The sequence below is a fragment of the Tenrec ecaudatus genome, chromosome 3, assembly GCF_050624435.1.
Source record: "Tenrec ecaudatus isolate mTenEca1 chromosome 3, mTenEca1.hap1, whole genome shotgun sequence".
Taxonomy (NCBI): Eukaryota; Metazoa; Chordata; class Mammalia; order Afrosoricida; family Tenrecidae; genus Tenrec; species Tenrec ecaudatus.
The window spans coordinates 107710267-107735715 of NC_134532.1; the positions used below are offsets into that span (position 1 = coordinate 107710267).

General features: G+C 42.1%; 2 protein-coding genes across 3 annotated transcripts in view; one reads left to right on the forward strand and one right to left on the reverse strand.

Moving 5' to 3' along the window:
- Positions 1–3538: 3538 nt before the first annotated feature.
- Positions 3539–15990, reverse strand: LARP7 (La ribonucleoprotein 7, transcriptional regulator). 2 transcript variants are annotated; one of them, XM_075543909.1, is made up of 13 exons: positions 15806–15990; positions 13780–13992; positions 13595–13695; positions 13426–13509; positions 13170–13334; positions 12990–13083; positions 12607–12918; positions 12368–12509; positions 10649–10800; positions 9808–9923; positions 6482–6641; positions 6176–6267; positions 3539–3845 (listed from the first exon to the last, which is right to left on the reverse strand). In XM_075543909.1, the coding sequence occupies exons 2-13, from the start codon at positions 13979–13981 to the stop codon at positions 3765–3767; spliced, it is 1701 nt and encodes a 566-aa protein (XP_075400024.1). In that variant the 5' UTR covers positions 13982–13992; positions 15806–15990; the 3' UTR covers positions 3539–3764. The 2 variants fall into 2 exon arrangements, with proteins under 2 accessions (XP_075400024.1, XP_075400023.1); XM_075543908.1 differs by having other exon boundaries at positions 12607–12921; positions 15806–15989.
- Positions 15991–16157: 167 nt separating this feature from the next.
- The window catches only part of ZGRF1 (zinc finger GRF-type containing 1), a 75343-nt gene continuing 66051 nt past the window's right edge, over positions 16158–25449 (forward strand). Inside the window, exons 1-3 of the mRNA XM_075543910.1 lie at positions 16158–16333; positions 20638–20722; positions 22079–22159. Coding sequence (XP_075400025.1) covers positions 20699–20722; positions 22079–22159 — 105 coding nt within the window. The 5' untranslated portion in view covers positions 16158–16333; positions 20638–20698. The remainder of the gene's footprint in view (positions 16334–20637; positions 20723–22078; positions 22160–25449) is intronic.

Here is a 25449-nt window from a genome sequence, read left to right on the forward strand (position 1 = left end):
ATACACTTGCATTTTTCCCATAGCGCTATCCTTGTAGCTGTGTTCAACATCACAAGTTTCTGTGACATTTTTCCTGAGCAGGAAGCAAAATTTCACAGCCTCACCCTGCTCTCTTAAATCAGTTATCATGGAAAACAAGGTTTGAGTGAAACCGCTTTTTAGGGAAAATTCACTGTGACCACAAAGAATCTTCAGTCAATGCCCGGCGTACACTCGCTCAGGGCCAGTTGCTCAATGCTGGCAAGCAGAAGGGCTCTCTAGCTACCACTGGGAGCCCTCGTGGTGCTGTTGGGTACACACTGGACTGCTAACTGCAAGGTTCAAACCCTAGGGCCGCTCGGAGCGAGGAAAATGAGGCTGTCAGCCCCTGTGAAGATCTGCTGCCTTGGAGACCCTACCTGAGGGGACTGACTTGAGTCATGACTTGGGACCAATGACTCAGGAAGAAAGGGAGTCCCTTTAGGCAATTACCAATTAATTACATTATTAAGGAAAAAATAGTTTATGCCTAGTTCCTTGCAAAGCAACCCGTACACAGAATTCTAAGAATGGAATTCACACCAAAATTCCTGACTCTCCTCCTGAAAACAGTGACAGTTTGGAATTCACGGACAGTTCTACTCTATCCTATAGGGTAACAATTAGCTATCACTCGATGGTAGGAAGGTTGTTTTTCGCTTTTGTTTGCGTTTACATGATACTATACTTTGACCCCGTCCATTATGTTTGGTAGAGGGGCAGCAGAAAGAGGAAGGCCCTGGACAGGTGGATGGACACAGAGGCTGCAAGAATGGGCTCAAACGTAAGCACCATGGTGAGGGGGCGCAGGGCCAGGCAGGGTTTTGCTCGATTGTACACAGGGTCGCTCTGAACAGGAACTGACTCGATGGCCTCTAACAATAACTTTGAGTTGTAGGAGTCCCTAATAAAATGTTTTTTTAAAAAAGGCTATTTGCAGAGGAGACCCTTACAGTATTTAATATGCATATTTTGAAAAGCAATCCGTCTATGGAGTAATAGGAAAACACACGTCAAGACAGCAAGGATGTCATTTTCTCCTTACATAAGCAAACTTGAAACACCTGGTGACAGCGTGTTATTGCGACCCTAATAAAAAAGGAAACAGTTACTGTTAAACACTGCTACTGGCAGCAAACATTTGTACTGCATTTATGGATTCCTTTGGACATACTTCAGGAAATGAATCTTTGCCCCAGGACTGCAATCACGATTCCTGAACTCAATCTTGCAGTCATACTTGCACACATGGCGACGGCACTGCAGGCCGGCTTTCAGTCGAAAAAGACGCACTGACCAGTGGAAGTCTACTAGAAGCCCGGCTACAAGAGGGTCAGTAAATAAGTACTGCTACTACTGTTTGCGCTGATTGCAACATGTAGTAACTTCTGTCCCTATTGGGGTCCCAAGGAGCAGATACTCTTTTTTTTCACATGGAGTAGCTGGTAGGCTTGAACCACCACCAATGCGGTTAGCGGTTCAATACTTACCCGACATGCCACCAGGGCTTCCCCAAGGCCCTTCGTATTGGGACCACCTTCCTAAAGACACACAATAATGCTGCAGTTAAAAAGCTAACTCACTGTCCCCGTGTCCATACTGCCTGGTAGTGACCTTTCAGAAGAGAGTGGAACTGCTGAGAACAGCTGCCGGCCAGTTTGGTTTGCGATTGGCTATAGCAGTGAACACGGCTCTCCAGTGTGCCATCCCAGGAATGCTAACGCAGCGGCACCACAGAACATTGGAGAACTGCCCAGAGACGCAGCAAGGCAGGGATCTTTATGGAAGCAGACAGCCACACCTTGATCCTCCAAAGCAGCTGAGGGGTTTGAGCCAATGGCCTTTTGGTAAGCTGCCAAGCACTTAACCATTGTGCTACCAGGCCTCCTTGCCTATTTCCTTAGAGTGGTACTGGAACCCAAGTGTCGGATTGGGTTGTACATTGGGCCGCTAGCTGCCAAGGTCCAGTTCGAAAGCACTAGGTGCCCTGCGAGAGCTTCTGTAAAGATTTAGTCTTGGAATCCCACAGGGGTCCCTCTGATCTGTCCACAGGGCTGCTATGTCAGAATCAATTTGATGGCGGCGAGTGAGGGAGGTCCTATTTGAATTAGGGAAAGGAACATCGTGTCAGTAGGCAGTGGGGTAGTCAGATGTGTGTGAGGTTTACCAATTCACTCTGCGCAGGGAGTGAACATTCCATATTGCTGCCCTCATTGCAGGCCTGATTGTCCTGCGACCGGGGCTGACAGTCAGGTGAACAAGAGGTCGTCTTCCCACCATCAACAAGCGCATGCTGTTAAATCCAGAACTCTTTTTCGTTTCTGATGTGCCATCATTGTGTATTAAGTGCTTTGGTATTCTGAAGCTGTCATCTATCTGCCCCATAGGTTGCTGAGTATTAGATATGGGTCTGTTCGGAGTCAGATGTGGTCGTCAGCCTGTGAAACAGAAAATTGCTGTGCTTAAACAAGTGCTTCTTTTTCCTCTCACAGCCCAGAGGAGGGTCTCACAGCCCAGAGGAGGGTCTCACAGCCCAGAGGAGGGCCTCATAGCCCAGAGGAGGGTCTCACAGCCCAGAGGAGGGTCTCACAGCCCAGAGGAGGGCACGGTAGAGATTCTACAGCAGGCTCCCCAAGGCTGCCTTGTCGTGGTCTTCCGTCTTTACACACCACCATGCCTACAACTGCCTTCCATTTTCATGGTCAGGACATGGACACAAAGTGGCCTTTCCAGCCACCACATCCTTCCTTCGAGCGAGAGGCAGAAAGGAGGAAGAAATGAAGGGGGTGGGAAGACAAAGAAGTGTGTAGGACCGCTGGTGGTGCTATGGGTTTGGGCAGGGGGCCATACTGAAAGCTTGGGGCAAACCCACCAGTGGTTCCATTGGAGAAAGATGAGACTGCCTGCTCCGCCCAAAGTTTGTAGTCTTGTAAACCTTATACATAAAACCTGCAATTTTAACCTTCCCAACAATATAGGACAAATATGTTTCAATGTCACCTACAGACTTCAGAAGGGAGTGCGGTCAATGGCTCACCAGGCCACTGAGCTATGCCTCCCTTTCTAGAACCTGGAACCTTGAAAGACCCAGTTCTGTAGGTTCACTTCTGTTCTGGATAGACTCCAATGCTCTAACGCTGACTTTCCAGGAAAGCAGCTAGATCTCAGTTCTGTCTAACGTTGAATACTTTCTGCATTCATGGAATGTTGATTTTATGAAAAACTAACTGAAGACTGTTTAAAATTCAACATTTCAATGGAATCACTTCATAAGGTCAGCAATGAAACCCCAGATAAGGCAAATTAGAATATACAGAATGAAACACTGGATGTTTTACCTACAGATATAACACAAAAAGATATCCAGGAAAGCTAAAATACAAAAACCAATTTGAAAAATAATATGGGTAGGAAGAGTCTATTATTAACTCAGTTATATACTTTTCCCTTTATAAACAGATATGCATATAATGTTATCTTCATAATGATAAAATTTTAAATAAAATAACAAAATGATTGATAATTTCAAAACACATTTATTTATTAAGTGATCTGAGACTGAAATTACATAAATGGATTTCAACAAATTGTTTAATGAAAATATGTGGTATACAATGTGCTTGTCTACAAAAAGTCATATTTACAAGTTGAGAAACAAAGACATTTTTTATTAAATGTAGGAGCTTTAGAGCAACATTCATTGTGTAGCATTCCTGTGAAATATTCAGGGTTAAACCATTTTTATTTCAATCATATTCCAAAAATCGAATGTGTTTACTTGCTTGCTGAGTCTTGGCCAATCTAATCTTTTCAGCTTTGGTGATTAACTATAAGGAGAAAAAGCAAAAATTAGAATATACTGGCTACCTGAAAAGAAAGAAGATAGTTATAACTAGAAAGAACTCAAAAAAAAAAAAAAAAAAGAAAGAACTCAAAAATTTAACTTAAATTCTGCCTGAAGAGAACGGAGCAGGGAACTAGCGGCTGAACAAAAGGTTCCAGTCCCGTGAGAGAAGAGCGGTCACGACAGACTGGGCTTTGGATTTTGAAGGCGCTCTGTCCTGCAGGCACACCGACCTCCCTGACAATCTTGCTTCAGAACCTCTGCGCTTTCTGATGGAAAGTTGCACTTCCAAATTCTCCTTGGCAGTTCACTCACTTCCCTGTCTCTGTTCAAATGTCACCATTGTAGCTAGAACTTCCCAGACCACCTCATTAAAGCAAAGTTACTCATAATTTGCTTTCTTTTCCAGCACACCAGTCCGCAGCACTTCACCTATGTAGTTATCTGTTCTGTGTGCTTTGAGCATGCAGGAGCTTTGTTACTCAGTCTCGGGAACTGGAGACTAACACAAAGGGGTCATTCAAAAAAAAAAAAAGATAGGGTAACAAGGTAGGGAGGCACACTAATTATGGACTACCCCTCCCCTTTCAAGTCTTGTGAGGTAGGGAGAAAGTTGGCTTCCTACTCCCATAAAAAGTTCCAGCCTCAGAAACCAGGAGGTCCTCGAGGGTGGCGACCAGTCAGCAAGAAAAGAACGCCATGGCAAGTTCTTGGTGTGGTCTTTCGCACGGTACTTTCTTTTCATTTTATGAGATTAGCCAATTGAGCTACTACCAGAGCTTCAGTGAACTCCTCGGACTTTCTCAAACGTTTCTGTTGTGAAACAAGTTCTGCCAGTGAGAACCCTGAGAGCCTACCAGGCAGCGAGATCAGAAAAGCAACTCTCCAACTCATTGGCTGCTGCCCATTCCGACTGGGGGGATGTCAATTCCCACTTGAGCGAGCAGATCTGTTGCTGAGGTTTGTTCAGACTGTGACTTCTGCAGGACTGAGCTCCAGGTCTGTCTGTGCAGGCACTAAGGGGGGGCAGTTGGACCCCCCCTTCCGTTCAGCTAGCAGCACTTAACCATTTGTGCCACCCTGGGACTCCCGCTCCGCGACAGAGCTCCTCACTGCCTCCCAACTCAGTTTAGGAAACGCTCTAGCCAGTGTTTATTTCTTTGACTCGAGGTTAGCTTTCAAATTGCTAAGTCCCAGGACTCTTAAAATAGTGAAATTTCACACCAGTGACAACAGTAAGTATTGTTTAGCAAAGCGGAGTTAATTTGTCACCAACCCTTCATTAACTATTTTAGCATTTAAATAATCTCAAGCAGGCTGTGAAATTAACACCTCTTAGACCTAAAAGAGTTCTTAGGAAGGAAGGAGGCCACCCTATCTCAGCAAGTCCTCCAATTCATGAAAAGAGAAGGAACAAAGACCAGTAGGAAACTTCCCCCCAAATTATCTTAAATTCCAAAGAATCCCAAGTGATAGAGGGTTGACTTAAAATACTTGATTTTAAAGTTAAAAAAAACCACACGTATAAATATGACATCCAAAAATCTAAAAGCCTAGATAGACTAGAAGCCTAACTATTTTAATGCTAACTTCTAAGAGGATGTATACTATGTTAATATTTTTCTCAAACTTTTATAACATGTAATTTAGAATTTGTAATTATGTGCCTCCTTGTGTGTTGAATGTACTAACCTTCTGCCAACTAATTTGTGTCTGGAAAATAAACTTGACAGCACAACTAGCAATAATGACTTTATGAATTACCCAGTCACTGAAATTAAAATAAAATCAATGAGCAAGAACAAGAGACTTGTCTTAAATTGTTTAACTTAAGATTGTTTTTAATACTTGTCAAATCTTAGAGAAAAAGAAATAAGCCTCACCAATCTTTTATCAGAACATACACATGTGCTCTTAATCTTATCTGTAGAAACTTCTATCTTTATCAACTACCGGCTACATATTTTGTTTTTAACAATAAAACATTCTTGAAATAATCACTCACCATCAAGCTACCTAAAGAGCAATCAAGAGTGTAACTTGGAAGCATATCACGAGTTAAGAAAGCAAAGAACACAAAATACAACTCAATAAAAGTTACGCTATGTGTCCTTTTGGGCCAACATAATTACAATTTCATGTATCTCGAGATCTAGACAAACGAGTATTCCCTCCCATCTCAATCTGAGTACATATTCTGCAAACCATTCACATAGGGTTTGTTTCATGACTATGGATTGTTGACTTTCAGAAGAAATGAGCCTTGGGAAGATGAGAGGCTGCATGAATGTAAGTCAAACGCGAACGGGTTACCTTCTCAGTGCCTCTTCTCTTTTCCCGAGGCTGATTCAGTTTGGCCTGCCTGTCTACCAAAATCTTCTGCCAATACCTCTGTTCATGATCACCTTAAAAACAGACACACAGCTCACTCAGGGGACAAAGACACAAACAAGGAAACCGTTTCAACAGCTGAACTACAACAGTCACTTGGCTGTAACGGGCAGTATTTCATGCCTATTGAGTGTACAGACAAAATAATAAATGTCATACTAAAGTCAGAAAACACAACACAACAACCGCAGTAACCGTTGTTGGGAGAGAAGTTGGAGTGCATTTTACCAGAAAGGGTCTCGAGTTTCCAGTTGTGCTTCTTGCTGATTTCTGGGCATGCATTTATTGCTGCTCGAGCATCCTCAGGAGTCTTAAATCTCACATGGCATTCCGTATCTCCTTCTAGCAAATCAACATAAACAACTTCTGAGATCGCGGCCAAAGTATCCTGCATTAGAGGTCAGTAGAAACACTTAAAACAGGTCCTAAACACGATTCCTAACAGTTGTAAAAAGTCCTTAACAGTGGTGTCAGGCTGCACTCTCAGAGTAAGCCATTGTGAACCCTACGCAAACACGTTGATAACAAACATTTTTAAAATGACATATAAACATTATTAAAAATATACTTTGATGAAAGAGAAAAAAAAATCAATCTTGGCACCAACTCTTAGAATTTGCTTTCCTTATTCCTGACACACTTTAAAATCTGAATTATGTCTGACTATTCTAGTAGGGATCTGTACAGCAGAGTATACAAAATACTGCGCATTTCCTGCAAAAGAGTTCAGATTTCGTAGTAGTAAATTGGATCATTAAAAGACATTTATTTGGAGAAGGAATTTGTACTTGTGGTTGTTAGGTGCTGTAGAGTCAACTCAGATTCATGGCAAACCCCCGTGTGCAAGGTAGACCCACTCTGCCACATGACTGAAGTTATATATAAAACCTCTGGGAAGCAGATCCGCCACGTGACTTAAACTCTGGGAAGCAGATCCGCCATGGAGTCGATTCCAACTCACAGCAAGGCTCTAAGGCTGGGTAGAACAGTCCTTGTGGGTTTTGGAGACTGTAACAAGAAAAGCCCAGTGTTTCTCCCTTGGAGCAGGCTAGTGGTTTTAAACTGCTGACCTTGGGGTTAGCAGCCCAATGCTTATGCACTGAGAGGACCAGGCCTCTATTCCGGTCAAACAAAAACCTTTTGCTGGTAGTCAGGGACTTAAAACCCCACAAGAGTTTGTGTTTTTATTTACCTCTACAAAAATCACTTGACTTAAAATGCACATACATAAAAGTCATAAAAATACGTAATAAAGGCCAGGGAAAGTTGAGATTCCCCAGTGGATGGAACAGAACTCTGTTCAAGAGGCATGACTTTCTGATAAGGTGTTCAAGGCAACTCCCAAACAAATTGTCACCCCCTGCAGGGATCCCTTTGTCTCTAGGCCTACCTGCAGAGACAGCAAATTAACAAGATTCCTGCATTCCTAATCAATTTTTTTCTCAGCAAGTTCTCCAGTGTATAACAAAGCCTTTATGGAGGAATGTTACAAATGCTTAATTAATCACCTTCCAGGAATAAAGCCCAAGAACAAAACCAGAGATCCTCAAAAAGTGAAATCTTAACAAATTTCTTCTCATGGTCAGTTTTACTCCTTTTTGAAGATGAATCAGTTTAAATTACTTTTAGATACAGAAATTTCAGATAATTGACTAATGGGGGGGGAAAACAAGTAACCAATACGTATAAAAATTAAAAAATATGTAATAAAAATCTGCACGAACCCAGAAGACAAGGGAAAACTCATACCAAAACAGAGCCCCAAAGATAGGCAGTTAGTAAATGAAGCAGCTTAAAAAAAAAAAAAAAGTTAACTAGAAAAAAAGAAAAGCTATACCTGACAAACACTTCCAATTCCCTATTTAGGCGATTAATACTAAATTTAGGGACAAAGTAATAAAATCAGTATTAAAACGATGAAATTCAAACATATTCACTAATATCGCTAGCTGCAGATTTATCAAAGAGAACAGACTGCAGCCATTCACAGAGTTACTAAAGATCCTTGATAAAGTCCGCCTCAGCTCCTGAGACCAAGCCCTCTCAGAAGGACCAATTAGGCTAGTAAATCACATGGGCAAGTCATGGCCAGCAGTAACTGCCATCATAGCTCAGTTTTTGTTCTGGTAAAATGCAAGTAACAACAATACTGATTAATGGAGTTATTTTGTAATTTCAATCAGCATACATAATGAATCTGCAATAATGCAACTATTTAGAAAACAGCTATTTGATAAATATAAGGAAATCTATGTAAGTGATTCCAAATAACTAAGTTGACTAATTTCGCTACGAACTCTTTTGCATCTAACTAAGCAGAGTAGTAACATTGCTTTCTCTCATGGTTTTAGGTTGACTTTTCTACATCCTATGTTTCCATATCCTAAAATGCCAACTGGTGGGATCGGCTAAATTCCTCACCAACAGGGACAAAACCTTCACAATGTACTTTATTGGCAGCCGCCAGAGACTGTTCAGATAGGGCCTCAGAGTGCATATGGAGGAATAGAGTGCCGAAAAACCTCCATGCAAGGGTGAGTTTAAAAGCTGACCGGACTATGTAAAACCAAACAAATGCGACACATGGAGGCGGGTCGCTGAAATAAGTTAACATTTTTAGTAGGGCCTATCTGAGTACCTTGCTTGGTACTCATACAACCTCTCAACTAAAACTGCAGCCGGGTGAGCATAAATAAGATTGCACCATTAATAAGAATCTGTTGTGAGGGTGCAAAAGGCTGCTGAAGATAAGCATGGTGTGTGCGTGTGTGTGTGTGTGTTAAATTGTGTAGGCCAGTGGGTTTATTTGTATATGGGTGCACAGTTGTAGCTTTAAAAAATATGAATTGTTTTACAAACAAGTCTGGGTAGTGCTGCTTACATGTCATTAGCAAGAACTAAGGACATTTTAATAAAAACAAAGTAAAATAAAGTCTTTTTCCACTAAAATCAGAACCTGTGCTTCTTTTAGAAAAAGAACAGAACTAAGACAAAAATAAACTCATAATATGTGTTCAATGGGTACAGGTAGTATCTTTAATGCCTGAAGAGTAATTTTGACCTATTTTTAAGTCACTGGGTAAGCCTTCTAATGAGCTACTGGAAATCAAGAGCCCCATGGAAAAGAAACTCACAATTCTCTAGTTTATTCCCAAACTAGAGAATACTATTTAGTATTAAGAATACTATTAGTATTAAAAAAACCTGAAAATAGAGAAATATCCTCAAAAAATTTGGGAAAGCCTTTTAGTTATGAAAGTGACTTATTTCTTCTTTCACAAGTACACAACCCCTAACAATTAGAGCAGGAGTACCTATAAGCATACATCGCAATTTTTCTACAGCAAGAGAGGTGTCAATTGTACTCACTATACATGAGATCCACTGAGAAATTACAGGCTTAAGTTTTTGCTTCACGTTAAATCTGGGAATTAGCAAAGCGTCAAAAACTCTAATGTGACTGGCCTGTTTCCACCCAAGGGCAGTCCAGTAAGGGGAGAACTAAACCACGGGGGGGGGGGGGGGGGGGGGGGCGGGGCGGGGCTGGGCATTACCCGCACTAGTTTCCTGCCAGGTAGAGACTCTGCACTCAGGAGCTTCACAATCACGCCACTCACAAACTGTGGTCCCATCGCAGTCGCCTCCTGGGGGCGACACTCTTCACCGTGGGCTGTGGATTGGAAAAGGAGAAGGCCAGAACTAAAGCTCGCAGATGACAAGGTGTGTGGGTAACACTCTGAAAGACCGCTTTAGGAGAAGAACAAGGAGCGAGCCCTGATTTCTTAAGCAGACGTAAATCGTTCTTACATTGCACTTAAAATGATCACGTCAGATTACAAATGAAATGAAAAGATAAGAGTTTTCCTATTGTAAACTCAAGCTGTAAATGAGGAAAGAGCATTCTCAAGCTTCCCTGGGTTGGCAAAAGACTTTTCTTTCCTTGGACACAGGAACGAAGTACAGGAATAAACATGCTTCAGATAGCATCACGATACCCTTTATTTTACAGCAGTAAGCCCGGGTTTTGACAAGCCACAGGCCGGAAGCCATGTCTAGCCTTGAAGAGTACATGTCTGCTGGTGGCTAGCTTGCACCCTGAGTTGAAATCAACAATCTTTCCTCCTATAAATTCTCCCGCCATCAAGAGGGCAATGAATGTTCACTAACATTGATGAATGATGAAAATCAGAGAAAAGTAATGCCAGGAAAGACATGTCAATTAAAATCTGTTCTTCAAACATGAGTATCATGAAATCACACATTCAAAGAGCACTGATCTTTCAACAATGACAATATCACAACTGTGTTTTCTAAAACTAAACTTCCATGTAACCACCATGTAGTATGTGGATACTATGTAATAAAATAATGATGATCAGAGGACTCTTTACTTACTTTTTTCATTTTTCACTCCAGACTTACTAAGTTCGCCATGATCTGTTTCCATTTCTGTCTCAGATTTTATTTGCGATATTGTTTTTTTCAAGGAAGCCATGCTGGCTTTTTGCAGAGCTAAATACTCCTTTTTCAAATCCATCCATTCACTCCTGGAAGGAAAAACAAACAAAAAGGAGCTATAAAACATCGACAACATATGGGAAAATGTAAATATATACATTCACAGTGTCTTGTAACTAGTTCTCCCAACCACTCCAATCCCTTCCTGGGTTCTAAGCCATCTAGTTCATTTGCTTAAATGAGCTCTACTTTTCTCAAAATTCAGAGACATTTTTAAAGTTTGTAAACTAAGTTATTGAGCGTTAAGTAATAGAATTAATTGATGTAAAATTATAACGAATTACCTAGTAAAATGTACTAGGTTCATTGGGGGGGGGATGAAATTGAGAGGTTATTTGTGAAACAGCTTTCAATTAGAGATAACATTCCTTAGTATTTACGAGATTCAAAAGGAGTTTCTAAGGAGAAAAAAGCACCCCATGGAGGTCATGTATTTGTTTACATGCATTTACTGCGTGGATATCCCTGCAAACAGCCAGAGCTCACCCAGATAGAAACACAATGGCTCTCCCGACCCCAAGGGAGCACTCATTGTCACTCTAATCTTTGCCATCAAACAAGCAGATAGGGATTAAAAAAAAAAAAAGAGGTGGCTATCTCGTGGTAATGGTTTTAGCTGTTAACATTGACATATGTATACTTCAAAAAAAAAAAGGGGGGATCCAGACCCACCCAGGATCATGCATTCCTTGAGCACTGATACATTAAAATAACAAAAGTCTCTTGTAATGATTCCCCAAGATAAAAAGGCAAAAGGAATTCAGGAGCTGAGAAGGGTATAAATACAAGTGCCTGAAGGCATGGCCCATTACCATTGCTGGTAAGCGACTCAAGTCTTTGGTAGCTGGAATCTGGCTGGCCCGCCAAAGGGGATGTTTCTCCAGAAAGGTAAGCATTTGGTTGTTTCCCTCTCCTTGGCAAATGGATTTCCTTGGACTTTAACAGGGAGGCCCTTTTACTGCTTAAAAAAAGTAAGTGCTTCCTTGTTTTAGTCAAAGTGAATTCAGTTTATCTACGGGTCGGGTCGAGTTGATGAATCAACGCAAGGTGCAGGCGCTGCTCAGGGATCACCCTTGCTTTGACCTGGGAGTACCTGCTGTGTGAAGTGAAAGTAAGTGCTTCCATGTTTCAGCGGAGGTGGCTCCGAATCTGCACGTTTTCCAACTGAGTTACAAGTGTGTTCTTGCCTCTTGTTTCAAGCTTGTCAAGACTGGGCTCCCCACCACTTAAACGTGGATGTACTTGCTTTGAAACTGAGAAAGTAAGTGCTTCCATGTTTTAGTGATGGTGAGTCTTTGTACTGTCCACGTGCGATCCCGGGACAAGGCGCAGGACTTCCGTCTGCAGCTCTGTGCATGGACCCCCTCGACTCTAACACGGAGACACTTGCTGTGACTTTTTGGAAATTAAGTGCTTCCATGTTTGAGTGTGGTGAATCCTAACTGTACTGTCAGTACTCCGGAAAGACAAGCCCTGCCTACAGGCCGCTCCTGTTGCTAACATGCAACTCTGCTCAGGGTAAACTGGAATTGCACTTTAGCAATGGTAACGGACTGTGACGTGTGCCGGCAACAGCGATGTGTGCGCCAGACTTACTTTGACAGCACCCTGAGCGGGATCACCTCTTCTCCCATCTTATGTCGCTCTTTGTGCTTTTTCTTGTGCTTTCTCTTTGCTTTCAAAAGAGATCCTTCTTTATCTCCAGTCTCCTTTTCCTCTTCTGTCGAGAATTCCAAGTCTAATGGTGGGAGAGAAAATTAAGCGAGTTAAGCAAGACTGCTTTGGAGATGGGGTGTGATGATTTTTTTATGATTAAATTGTGAATAATGACTAACCTTTGCTTTCCTTGCACACTTGAGCTTCTTTCACGTGTTCTTTTGGAGTGGTTTTTCTCACTTTAGCCTTGGGAGCCAGCCCCTCAGCATTGGCAGAGCCCTTTCGCTTCCTCTTCGCTGCTCTGGCTTCAGGTAAGGTGCTCGCGTCTCCTTTGTCTTTGTGCTTTTTCTTTTTCTTTGTGGTGGGTGGCTTTGGGGGTTCTGAGCCCTCAGATGCTGCCAGTTTTGGGGCGCTCTCACAGCTTGTGTCCATGGCCTGCACAGTGTCTTCCTTCTTCACACGCCCTTTCTTCTTTTTTTTCTTTTTCTTTTCTTCTGTAACAAAGCTACTTTTAGTTCAGTCACTGGTGAGCACACTGGCGGGAAAGGAGTACTGTACTTACCTGGCACGCCCAGAGCTGGAATGGGCTTATTTTTCACAGTCTTTGGGAATATTCCTGGTTTTCTCGGGGCTTCTTCTGGTGGATTATTCAGAAACTGTAAAAGTGTTAGTACTTTTAGTGTGTGACATAAAGAAACCTGTTGTTCACTTTTTGCTTTTGCTTTTTAGGATTTGGACCTACCTCAATAGCTTTTGCGGCTTGTTCCTTTGTTTCAAACTCTACGAAAGCAAACCCCTTGGGGTCTCCAGTGGACCTGTAATGTGGAATACTTATGTAGACCACATTACCACACTTCCCAAATACTCTTTCAATCCAGCTGTGATTAACGTTTTTGGGAAGTAATTCCTATGATGAATGAATAAAAAGCGATTAACTAGAATTCAATAAAACTTTAAATTACAATGATTCCGTGCTCCTGTGAATTCCGTCTGCTTACCACATACACTGTGCGCTCATCTTCATCCTTGGGTCGCTCACCTAAAGGATTCTTCCTCCGGATTCTGGTGCCTTCTAAGTCGAGCTTTAAGAATTTACAACAAGGTATCAGATGATACAAAAACATGGTATAAAAAAACAGGACTATGAACGTATCTTACTGTGTGTACCTCCACAACAGCTGAGCTTTTCAATGCCCTGGCAATTAACTTCCCATCAGTAGTCAGCTTTTTCATTTTGTTAAATGACACAAGAAGTGAGATGTCCACATCTAGCAATAGGAAAGAGAATTGGTAGCTGGCAAATGAAAACTGGCAGCCAATGCAACCCGTTTTGCTCCACTTGAAGTACTCACATCCATCTCTGGATTTTTCTATCTGCTCACGCAGAAACCGGTCCTTGTGGAGGTTAGCATCTCCAAACCAAAAGTCGACTTGCTTCACGATATCCGTGAGCACCTGTTTCACGCGGGACCGCTTCTTCTTTTCCACATCTTTCTTCTTTTCCCTAGTTTCCTCTTCCATGGCCTTCTCTGGATTCCCGTTTGCACATTCCATTCCTCAGAAAACTATAGGTGATAACATAACACGGTGTCCAGCATAAGTCAATTGTGAGGATGGCACATGACAGGTACACTCACAACAACCATTATAATCATTGAGGCCTCTTGAAAGTGCACACTGAGTGATCAAAAGAGTTCTAATGAGGATTCAAAGAATAAATAAATTAGAAATGCTAAAATAAAATTTCAATTGATGTAAAACTGAGATGCAGTAATTAGCTGCATCTCCACTTAACTAATTTTCAATTTTCTACAATTGAAACCCAATATTACCAGTTAATTTTGACTCACATGTCCCTATGAACTGCCCCCCTGGGTATCTTAAGACTAACTCCCAGAGTGGCTGGTGGTTTGGTACTGCTGACCTGGCAGGCAGAAGCATACACCATTCCGCTACTGTTTGTTTTATCAGCACTTTATCCACATGTCATACAATTCAATAATTTAATCATATCAAGATTTGAAAATCACCATAATCAATTTTAAAACATTTTCCTGTATACACAACAGAGCATTCTCTAATCCAGTGCTTTGTGTTTAAAATTGTTCAATTACAAGGAGAGGCATAGACTGAAGAAAAGCACAAGGACACTACACATCTATGTATATTTAGTTTTATGCAATTTTCCTGATAAAATGATAGAAACAAGCATTTGGATAAACATCCACTTGAAGCCTTTGGATAAATAAACATCCACTTGTCTTGGGATTCCCTTAGCTTTTATATTTTCATAGGCATCCTTGTGTCATTTTGTGGGGCTGCTAATCCCTGGGCAGCAGTTTGAAATCCACCAGCAGGCCTGCTCTTCAGGATACAGATGAAACATTTTACTCCTCTAAAGATTCACAGCCTCAGAAGTCGACAAGGGCAGTTCTGTCCTGACTCATAAATTTGCTGTAAGGTGGAATCAATTTGATGGAATGAGGCTGATTTGTGACAAAAATCTTTTTTAGTTCAAGGATTGTTTGTTGGCCTTTAGGAGTGTTTTGAACCACTGTTTCCCACCCCACCCCCCCCAAAGAAAATTCTGCGTATTTTCTTGACTTATTGCCTTTGCCTGAAATGAGCCCTCTGATTCCACTGGTCTTATAAACCGATGCAACTTCTATGACCCATTTTAAATGTCATCTTATTCGCTGCAATCCCTCAATATATAGCATTCGGCACCGTACATTGTATTTATCTTAGATGGCACAACCGGATAAAGGATGACTTCTAACTGAAAGGTTGGCAGTTCAAAACACAGAAGTCTTGGAAGGCAGGTCTGACAATCTGCTTCCAGAAGGGCACAGCTTTAAAAACGGTGTTCTACTCTGCACGCAAGGGGTAGCCGGCGTCGGAATGCACCCACTCACGGGTAACCAACAACACACCATATCTGGCATTTACTAGGTCCCTCTGGTAGCTGTATTTACAACTCTTTGGGAACAAGACTCGAGTTCTGCAAAACAAAATGACAATCACGGAGCACAATTTCTTTTTTTTTAAGCACACTCTTTGCATTCTCTAACTTCCTGAAGGATTTCTTTGGCAGCCGAAACCCAAGCCCAATCTCCAAGAACGGGCCCTCTTCCTCAGCGCCTCCTCCCCTTAGTTACCGTACTTCGGGAAGGTGCAGTCAGCTGGGAAGCACGCCCTCAAGCACCCAACGGCGGACACCAGGCGCCCTCGCGCGCTACAAACTGGAACTGCAAGGGCAGCCTGAAGGACTCCTGCGCACGCGCAAAGTAGGGCAAGGAGGCTGGGGGGCGGGGCGGGGTGAGGACGACCGACGAGCGAATGGGCTGTAAGAAGAATTAAAAGGAATTTAGAGCTCACCCAACTTGAGCAATCCTACAGGCCACTTGTCATCGGTTCAATTCCCCAAGCAGGGACCCACGACTGCGTCCTTCAGCCCTTGCCGCCTTCCGAGCTAAAGTCGTGCTGAATTTCGCGTCATAGCGTGAGCGACACCGTCCCTCAGTTCCCTCAAAGAGACGGCCCGCGGGCTGTGGGCCCGTCCTTACGTCACCGACGCGGGCTCACTTCCGGGGCGGGGCATCGGACAGACGCCGAGCCGAGGGAGAATTTGATTGGCCGATTGAAAACGGCGGGCTGGCTGAGGGAAAAGGTGGGCAGGCTGCATATTGGGTCTGAATCTGTTTCGTCCCGGATTAGTGACGTCACACGCTTTCGCGGGAGAATTTCGAAATGGATTTGCTTGGGGACTGGGGAAGTTAATTCACCCCACTGCCTGTGGGGTGTTCCGGGAAGGAAGAGTGGCCAGGCCAGGGGACCTGAAGCGCGAGGCGGCCGGGCGGTCTGGGAAGGAAAGACGGGAGAATTGCTCCTCAAGCCGCGGATCGGGTAGGAAGCTGTTGGAAATGGGGGACAGCTTGCTCCCATTGCCCGTCGTCCCAGGGGGACAGCTTGCTCCCATTGCCCGTCGTTCCAGGGGGACAGCTTGCTCCCATTGCCCGTCGTCCCAGGCGGGCAGCTTGCTCCCATTGCCCGTCGTTCCAGGGGGGCAGCTTGCTCCCATTGCCCGTCGTTCCAGGGGGACAGCTTGCTCCCATTGCCCGCAGACAATCGTTTGCAGGTAGCTAAACAAAACGGCCAACAACATCTTGTGGTTAACGGACCGAATGGCTTACATTTTACCGAGAACATAAAATTGACATACGCATGAATTAGTATATGTGTACACATGTGCATACTTATGCACATGTATAGAGATGCTTGTGCATACGAGTGTGTAATTACCACAGAATTTCTGGGGGCATCTCAATCTTTCATCCATAAGAGATGGCCAATATTTAATGTATCTAACAAATGTATGTAAATTAGCACTTGGAGAAAAATTTTGTCCTAGCATCTCACACAAATATGTGATGCTGCCATCCAAAATACTACTTCCTGTTAAACGGTAAGAAGGGAACATTTAATTTCCACTGAATGTAGGCAATAGGGTTCTTTTAAAGTATTTTCTCATCCTATTACCCCTTTCCCCCCTGAAATTTGAGCCTTTTATCTACCATTTATGAGAATTTTTGAACATTCATTTCACTCACGTATTGCCATAGAGTCGATGTTAATTCACAGTGACCTGATAGGACAAGTTAAACGGCCCCAGTGGTTTTTGAGACTGTAAATCTATGGGAGTGAAAGCCTCATCTTTCTCCTGAAGAGCGGCTAGTGGCTTTCAACTTATGACCTAGTGGTTAACACCCTAACTTCTAACCCCCAATGCCCCTAGAATCTTCACTTAGTTCCTTTTACATTCTAAATCTCAGAAGAACTTTCACTACTTTGGGAAAACACTAGGAAGCTTATCTTACAGTTCCTAAATAAGTGTATAAATAACCCCAAATTGGCAAATACTAGATTCCCATTTTTCAAATTGTGCTGACAATACCTGCTCTTCAGGATTATGAGACTGATCAATTTTATGGATTTGAATGTTGACGGCAATTATTGACTTCAACAGTTACTTACGTATTTCAACAGTTACTTCAACAGTTACTTAAGTATTATGCACTCCAGTTCCCCTCCTCCTTTTTAAAAATGAAATCATTGTAAGTATGTAAAGCACTTTTAACATTCTTTAGCATCTAGTTGCACTGAAAAAAATAATAGTATTATGAAATAGATGTAAGAATAGTAATTTCCACACACCAGGCACAGCGCCAAGGGGCTCTGGTGGCGCTATGGGAGAAGCGTCATCCTGCTAATTGAAAAGTTGCCCCTGTCTAACTCCTCTGCAGGGGAAAGATGAGGCTCTCTGCCCCTGTGAAGATTTACAGTCTTAGGAACCTTGCATGAGGTTGATTACAGTTGGAATCAACCTGATGGCAGTGGGGTCTTGTGCTTTGGAAGTTACTGTATAGTCTGATTTGTATACGCAAACTGTGTCTCCCAGTCAATGACTGAACAAGTTGATGTAAAGGTACCAGCTAGAGGTGCTTCTTTGTACATCTCTATGATCTTCCTTACATTTTAGTATTCTAGTGGGTTAAAAGGCAAGATATAGGAATGTGAGACTATGTCTTTGAAAGGTTTAAGGTCTGCCCTGTGATGTGTGTGCTGGGGGGTGCTTTCAGATCTCATCTGAGTACTTCTTACCCTGTGCCTACTGGTGTAGTGGGCTACAGTCCACGTGGTCTGCAGTTCAAAACCAACAGCAGCTCCAAAGGAGAGATTGGGCTTCTCCTCCCATAAAGTTAGTCTTGGAAACCACAGGGGATCCTATGAGTCAGTATTGACGTGATGGCAGCCAGTTTGACTTTTAGGTTACTCCATCCCTTCTTCACATAGCAGCCAGCCTGATCTTCATAAAACCCAAATGAGATGTCATCTTATTCTAAAAACCCTGCATGGTTCTCGGTCATTGTCAAAAGGAGGCCAAGCTCCACCTCAGCATGACTTACAGGGTCTTGCTTACTTTGTCAGGCTCCTCAGGCAGCCACTCACTTGCCCATATTTGACCTTTTAATCATCCTGCTCAGAGTTCCTTGATCATGGTTTCCCGTGTCGCCCGCATCTGTTTGCACACATCTATTCCTGTGTGGAAAGAACTTCCCTGACACCCCCTCCCCCCTTTGCTTAAGGGTCATTTCCAGATACAGTGTAGACATTGCCTTCTGGAAGCTATGTGCTATGTTTAGACCAAGTTTGATGCCCCTCCTGTGCACATTCCTGTTCTATTGTATTGTGACTATTGCTTATTGTCTTTCTATCTGGAGATTTCCTTGAGATCAATGACAGTTTTGTTCACTTTTGCATCTCAGCCTAGCACAGTGTCTGATACATAAAACCAAAGATACACTGCCAGCCTGTTGATTCCACCTCAGAGCCCCATCGGACAGCCTGGAACAAACAGGCCCATAGGTCTTTATGGAGGCACACTGCCTCCTCTTTCTCCCTCACATCTGCTGGCGGCTTTGAACCACTGACTTTCCCATTAGCAGCCTAGCTCTCAATCCACTGTGCCACCAGGGCTTCGTGTCAGACAAATAGTAAATGAAAGAAACAAAACAAAGGCATTGCAGTCTAGTGTGTTCCAGCTCACTGTGGGCCCATACGTTATATGGGACTTTCTGGCTGTAATCCTTATGGAAGCTGATGCCAACCCTTTCTTCCCGAGGGCCACCAAGTGAGTTTCAACCACAGCCCTCAGGTTAGTAGTCAAGTGCAATCTGCTTGTGCCGCTCAGACCTCTGGGATATAAGTACTGGAAAAATAGGTGTAATTTATAACTCATGCACACTGCTATATGCTGTCAAGTTCGTTCCAGCATGGTGGTGTTAAGTGCAATCGATTCGGACTCATAGTAGCTCCAAACACTGCCTGGCCCTGCACATTCTCCCTGTTGTTATAGTTGAGCCCGTTGTTGCAGCCAAGTACTTAAGTACTGCACCACTAGGTCTCTTTAAATAATATGCGTGTGCCATACTTTGTATTTTTTATGTATACATTTTATATATATTTCAAAGAAGAACTAAATCCATCATCTCAATTTATAACTCTGTTGGCCTCCTTCAGGGCTTAAGGACTGTTCTCAAAATTGCGCATGCCACATTACCTGGAGGGCTTTTAAAATACTCACTGCTGGACCCCAACTCTAGACATCCTGGTTTGATTGGTCAAAGATGGGGTCTGAGAATTGGCATTTCTAACAAGTTCTTGGGTGATGGTGATGCTGGTCTCAGGAAAATACCTTTGGAACCTCTGCTTTGGAGGAAAAAAATAAACTATTTCATTGGTATGCCTCTTTACTTTTTCAAGTCACCCCGAGTAATTGTAAATATCCAAATTTGCCAACAAAATGGTTTTAACCAATGTCATAGGATAGCTGCATAAAACCCAAACCCCAAACGCACTGCCATCAAGTTGATGCCGACTCATAGCAACCCTGTAGGACAGAGTAGAATTGCCCTGTGAGTTTCTGAGAATGTTGTTGTGGGAGTAGAAAGCCTCATCTTTCTCACACGGAGTGGGGTTGGTGGTTTCAAACCGCTTACCCTGTAGATAACAGGCCAGTGTGTAACCATACACCAAATTTGCCCACAAAATAGTTTTATGCAGTGTCATAGGATAGCTGTCTCCCCATTCCAAAAACTGCAAACTCACTGCCATCTAGTGATGCTGACTCACAGCATACCCATCACAACAGTATTAAACAGTTTCTTCCTTGCAGAAAGATTATAGTGCATACTTACTGCCAGGTACTGTGGTATTGACTTGAAAATGTCAGGAAAAAAACACTCTAAGGGGGCCATCTTGTGGTGAATGTAGGGATTTATTAAGGGTTTTTTTTGTTTTCATTCTTTAAAGGTAATGTGTGTGGGGGGGTGGGGTGGGGGAGGCTGTCATATCTTCTGATACATACTGATAGCTGGATAAAAAGATTTGTAGACTACCAGTTATGTGTTGTACTTAGTTTTGTGTTTGTTTTTTAGATAGTTTTTTCTCTTTGGAAAATTTCTTTCCCAAAACACAGGTATCTTTCTTGTTGTGTGTCCTGAGGGGCAGACAATTTGATCATACGTCTATTTCCCTCTGCAAGTAGGGGGAGCCCTGATTTCTCTTTCCAGTCAAGACTTGATGTTGAAAATTGTATTTGATGCTTGAACTTTTCAGCAGCTCCGGCTTTTGGTCCCTTTTTATTTTAGATGCTATAAGTGGTAACTGCCGAGTATCTACCGGGCCTGACTGGTTAGAATTTCAGAAGAAATGATGGAAAGCCAAGAATTTGTTGTAAGTCTTGCTGTTTTCACGGGTTCTTTTCATCCCTACCTTATGCCCTCCTTCCATTGGGCAAATCCCTTGTCAGTGTTTCAAGGTTTCACCAGAAGAAACAAAAATCTGGATGCCAAGTAAAACTTGATTATGAGATCATCAATAACTTTTAGAATAAGTTTGCCCCATTCGGTTTTGGAAACATAAACCCGCGCGCTGTGGACTTGATTCCCAGTATAACTGGTTTCCCCAACGGGTTTCCAAGCCTGTCAGCCTTTGGCAGGCCTGCCACATCTTCTCTCATAGAGCAGCCAGGGAGAGCAGCCAAGCATTAGCCACCGGGCCGCCAGGGCTCCTGTCAGGTGGCACGTGCTTACACTGAAAGAGTGCTGTTTATCTGAAATTCAGATTTAGTCAAACTTACACTTTACCTACCAACCCTATCTTTTGCCACCGGTCATGTTTGGTGTACACAGTCCTTTGTAATGAATTCTTTAGACGCTGGAACCAGGGAATAATTTCTCTTGAACTAGCATGCCTCTTACACGTAGGATCAGTGGTTTCAAATGTTTGTGATCTCAGGATACTTTTACTTGCCTTTAAAATGTTAAGCGCCCCAAAGAGCTTTTGTTTGTGGGAGTTACATCTATTGTTTTCCATGTTAGAGATTAAAATCTCTTAGACATTTTTAATTCATTGAAAATAACAACAGTGAATCCATTACATTGTTAACATGAATTTACATTATTATGAAAAATACCTGTCTTCAAACCAAAAGATACCACTGGGGGGGGGGAACACTGAATAATGTGATTTTATAGTTTTTCAGCTCGTTAACTTTTGGCTTGGTATGAGACAGCTGGATTCTCATATCTGCATCAAGCTATTTCAATATTAGACATCAGATAGCTTTGAGAAGCTCCACTGTACATGCCTGACACAATGAGAATCACATGCAACTAATGTCATAGCATTGTCATGAAACTAATTTTCCCTTCATGAAGCCCTAGGAAGGAACCTCTTGGAGTCTTTGAAGCACACGTTGAGGCCTGAGCGGTAGCCCTGTAAATTATTGTTCCCTTCCCAACACCGAATAGCAAGCTCAAGTTTCCTTTCAGTGCCTATTTTACTTCTCACTTTCTTCCTTAGATTTCTGCATTTCGTTTTCTCCTTTCCTCACTTTTTCCCACCTAGTTATTTTCATTGTGCAGCTTTTTAGAAATGTTTTGTTGTTCTTGTTCTCAGAGTGTCTGTGCTGTTTTTCGATGAATGAGATTTCAATATGTTTTTGTATGAAGAGATGCTATAAAAAACGCACAACCTTGAATACTTATAAATTGAAACTGTCTTTGCTTTCATACTTTTGGAAATAAGGTACTTTATACTCATCAGAAGACAAAGAAGTCCAAAGTGTGGCAAGATGGAATTCTGAAGCTCACCCACTTAGGAAACAAAGTAAGAGCAAAGTTGCCCATTACAGAGTGCAACTTTTTTTTATTATACAATAGTTTTATTGACTTATCTTACACCATCCAATATAGCCATTCACAGTCAATTGTGTTGCTCAATCCCAATCCAGTGATTGATGATACAATCATCAAAGCTATCAGCTCCCCCTTACGTTCCTCTCCCTTCCCATATTCTCAGGGAAAACCATTACTCCTGTAACTATTTTGGAGGCATCATCTATCTTGCCTTTATATACTGCATAATCTTAAATATACAAATGAAACTATGCAAACCTAACTTGATTAATGAGGTAGAATAAGTGAAACCATAATAGTAAGAGGAAGAAATATTAACTAGAGGATAGTTATATAGTTCATCAGTGCTAAGCTGTACCCTCACTTTATCATCCATTCCATGTGGCCCTTGTGAGGGCTTGCCCAATTAGCTTGCATGTGGGTTTTGGGTCTCCATTACCTCCATGCCCCTTCACATCAATTTGGTTGTATTTTAACTTCTGATACCTCTTCTCGTCGACAACTCATGATCACACAGGCTGGTGTGCTTCTTCCATGTGGGCTTTGTTTCTTCCCTGCTAAATGGCTGCTTGTTTAACTGCAAGCCTTTAAGACCCCAGATGTTGTATCTTCTGATTAGCCGGGCACCATCAGCTTTCTTCACCACATTTACTTATGCACCCATTTTGTCTTCCGTGATCAGGTCAGAAAGGTGAGTATCATATAATGTTCACATTATTAGAACAAACCCTTCTAATACTGAGGCAAGATTTAAGTAGAAGCTCAAAGTCCATCTGCTTCCTTGTTGTGAGTGCATATATATGCACATATAAACAAGACATATTTATATATGTAAACTTATATGCGTATAAATTTCCCCCCCGTCCTACCTCACTATTATGATCTCCCATCATTTTTCCTATCAGTAATTCCTCCCCAATACACGTTGAACAAACATGGCCAGAAAAGCTGCACCCTCCTCGCTGTTAATTTTAGAACACATACTGTACCCCTGTACCATCATTGTCTCCCCTCCCCACTGCCCTCCCGTGCCCCCCTGGACCCATTGGTCCAGTTGCTGTTTCTGTCCTGCATATCTTGTATAGATAAACACGAAACAAAAAGATAACAGACAGTATAATCCCGCTCCATGGGATCAAACAACAGAATTGTATGTGAATGGATATATTGGATTGTGTAAGATGTACAACCCCCTCCAAAAATATTATTATAGGGGGGAAATAATAAGGATTCCTGGGAGGTAGGGTGTGTGGGGGAGGAGACAAAGGGGAGTTGATATCAAGGCATTCAAGGAAAAAGAAAATGTTTTGAAACCGATTGTGGTAGCAATTGTACATTATTGCTTGTTGTGATTGAACTGTGGAATGTTATGATATCTGGAAGGGCTCCCATTAAAATAAAAAAGATAACAGACAAGCAAACAAACCCTCACACAACAACAAGAAGCCAACAAACAAACAGAGGTAGTCACAAGTCTAACAGGGGCCATACCACAAAGCAAATGACTGTCTCTGTTATATATAGAAAATGACATGTTGTAAACCACCCGTCCTCACCCCTTTCTTTCAGGTTACCTGTCCCGGGTCCCGCTTGTCTAACAGCACATACACCCTTTTAGACTTGCTCCATCATGTCTGAAAGGCGAAGCTGCCTTCCTAATCGGTTCAGATTAAGAACATTCTGTGGATGATAGAATGTCAGATATCTCAAAGACTGATTTGATGTGGAAACAAGTTGTCAATTGACTCTAACATTACAGTAGCTAATTCATGTATAATAAAAACTCAGTAGTTAATTTTTTTAATTCAAAAACTCTTTATAAAGTGCTTGCTTTATAGTGAGTCTGGTGTAATGCTTGAATCCAGTCAACCGAACTTTCCCATCATTCCTGGCGGTACTCCCATGGAGTTGTTTGACTCCTCACACTCCCTGTGTAAATACACAGTGACACCATTTGGATTCTTTGACTGCTGTTTCCATGTACGTTGATTGTTTCAGTTTTCCTTTATTTATTGTGATGTTGTATATGATGTTCATTTTACTGATAATGAAATGGAGGCACAGAAAGGTGGATTAGTTGGTGCCAGGGTTCCGCAGTTGGAAAGTAGTGAAGCCAGGTTTGGGGGATCTTGAGCCTATCTCCTAAGCATGCTAGTGCTTCTCTTAGGTAGCTGAGAACAAGACACATTGATGAGCTCAGGCCTCCTGAATTAACTCTAGGCTGCTCTGCATACTCGGTCCTTCTTCTACCTGTTTTTATGAGGGTATTAGCATCCCTAAGGGATGGTTTTCAATAAAGAAAAGGCTATTCACTACTATTTACAAAAATAGCACCCAATTTACTAAATTTAATAGGAAAGACATTTTTAATCTAGTTTGCTTTACGCTTTCAGGGTAACTTACTCTTGGTCTTGAATTTATGAATTTAGTTAACTTTCACTGGAATCTTTGAAGTTGAGCAAACCAGATGATTTTAAATAATCCCTTTAAACATTTTATATTAAAATTAATGTTTGCTTTCAATCTTAACATTGTAGATACCCCTAACAAACAAAACTCCCCTCTCTTTTAATTCTATTAAATTAAACTTAGTAAAATCCATGTAATCCCTTTCTTTCAATGAAAAAGTTACATTTTCAAAATAAATTTCTCAATTACACATTTTAAATAGGAACTGCAAATCTGTTTCTGAGACTGTAACTCCTTATGGGGATAGAAAGCCTAGTCTTTCTCCCATGAAGCGACTGGTGGCTGGTGGGTTTGAACTGCGGGCCTTGTCATTAGCAGACCAACACATAACCACTACACTCTGGTAGTTATAAATCATCTAAAACCGTATAAAACTTTAAAAAATTCTTTAAAAGTGAAAATAACAAATACTGTAAATATCAGATTTTTTGGGTACCTAATTACTAAAACCCATATAAGATTATAATGAAAAATTCCATGGTTATAATATGTAAGTGCATGTGTCCAACATTTGGGGACCTCTACAAACCTGTAACCAAAAGATTGTCACTTTGAGCTCACCCAGTGGTGCTCTGCTTCTGTAAGGGTGGTGACCTAGGAAACCCATGGGGCACTTTACTGCTACAGGGTGTCTCTGTGAGCCGGTGGCACCTAACTGTGATGCACTTCTGTTTTCTTCCTAACTCTCTTCCAGGACGCTTATCTCTCTCACTGCCATCAAGTCAATGCCAACTCATAGTCACCCTTTAGGACAATGTAGACCAGCCCCTGCGGTTTCCTGAGGCTAATTTT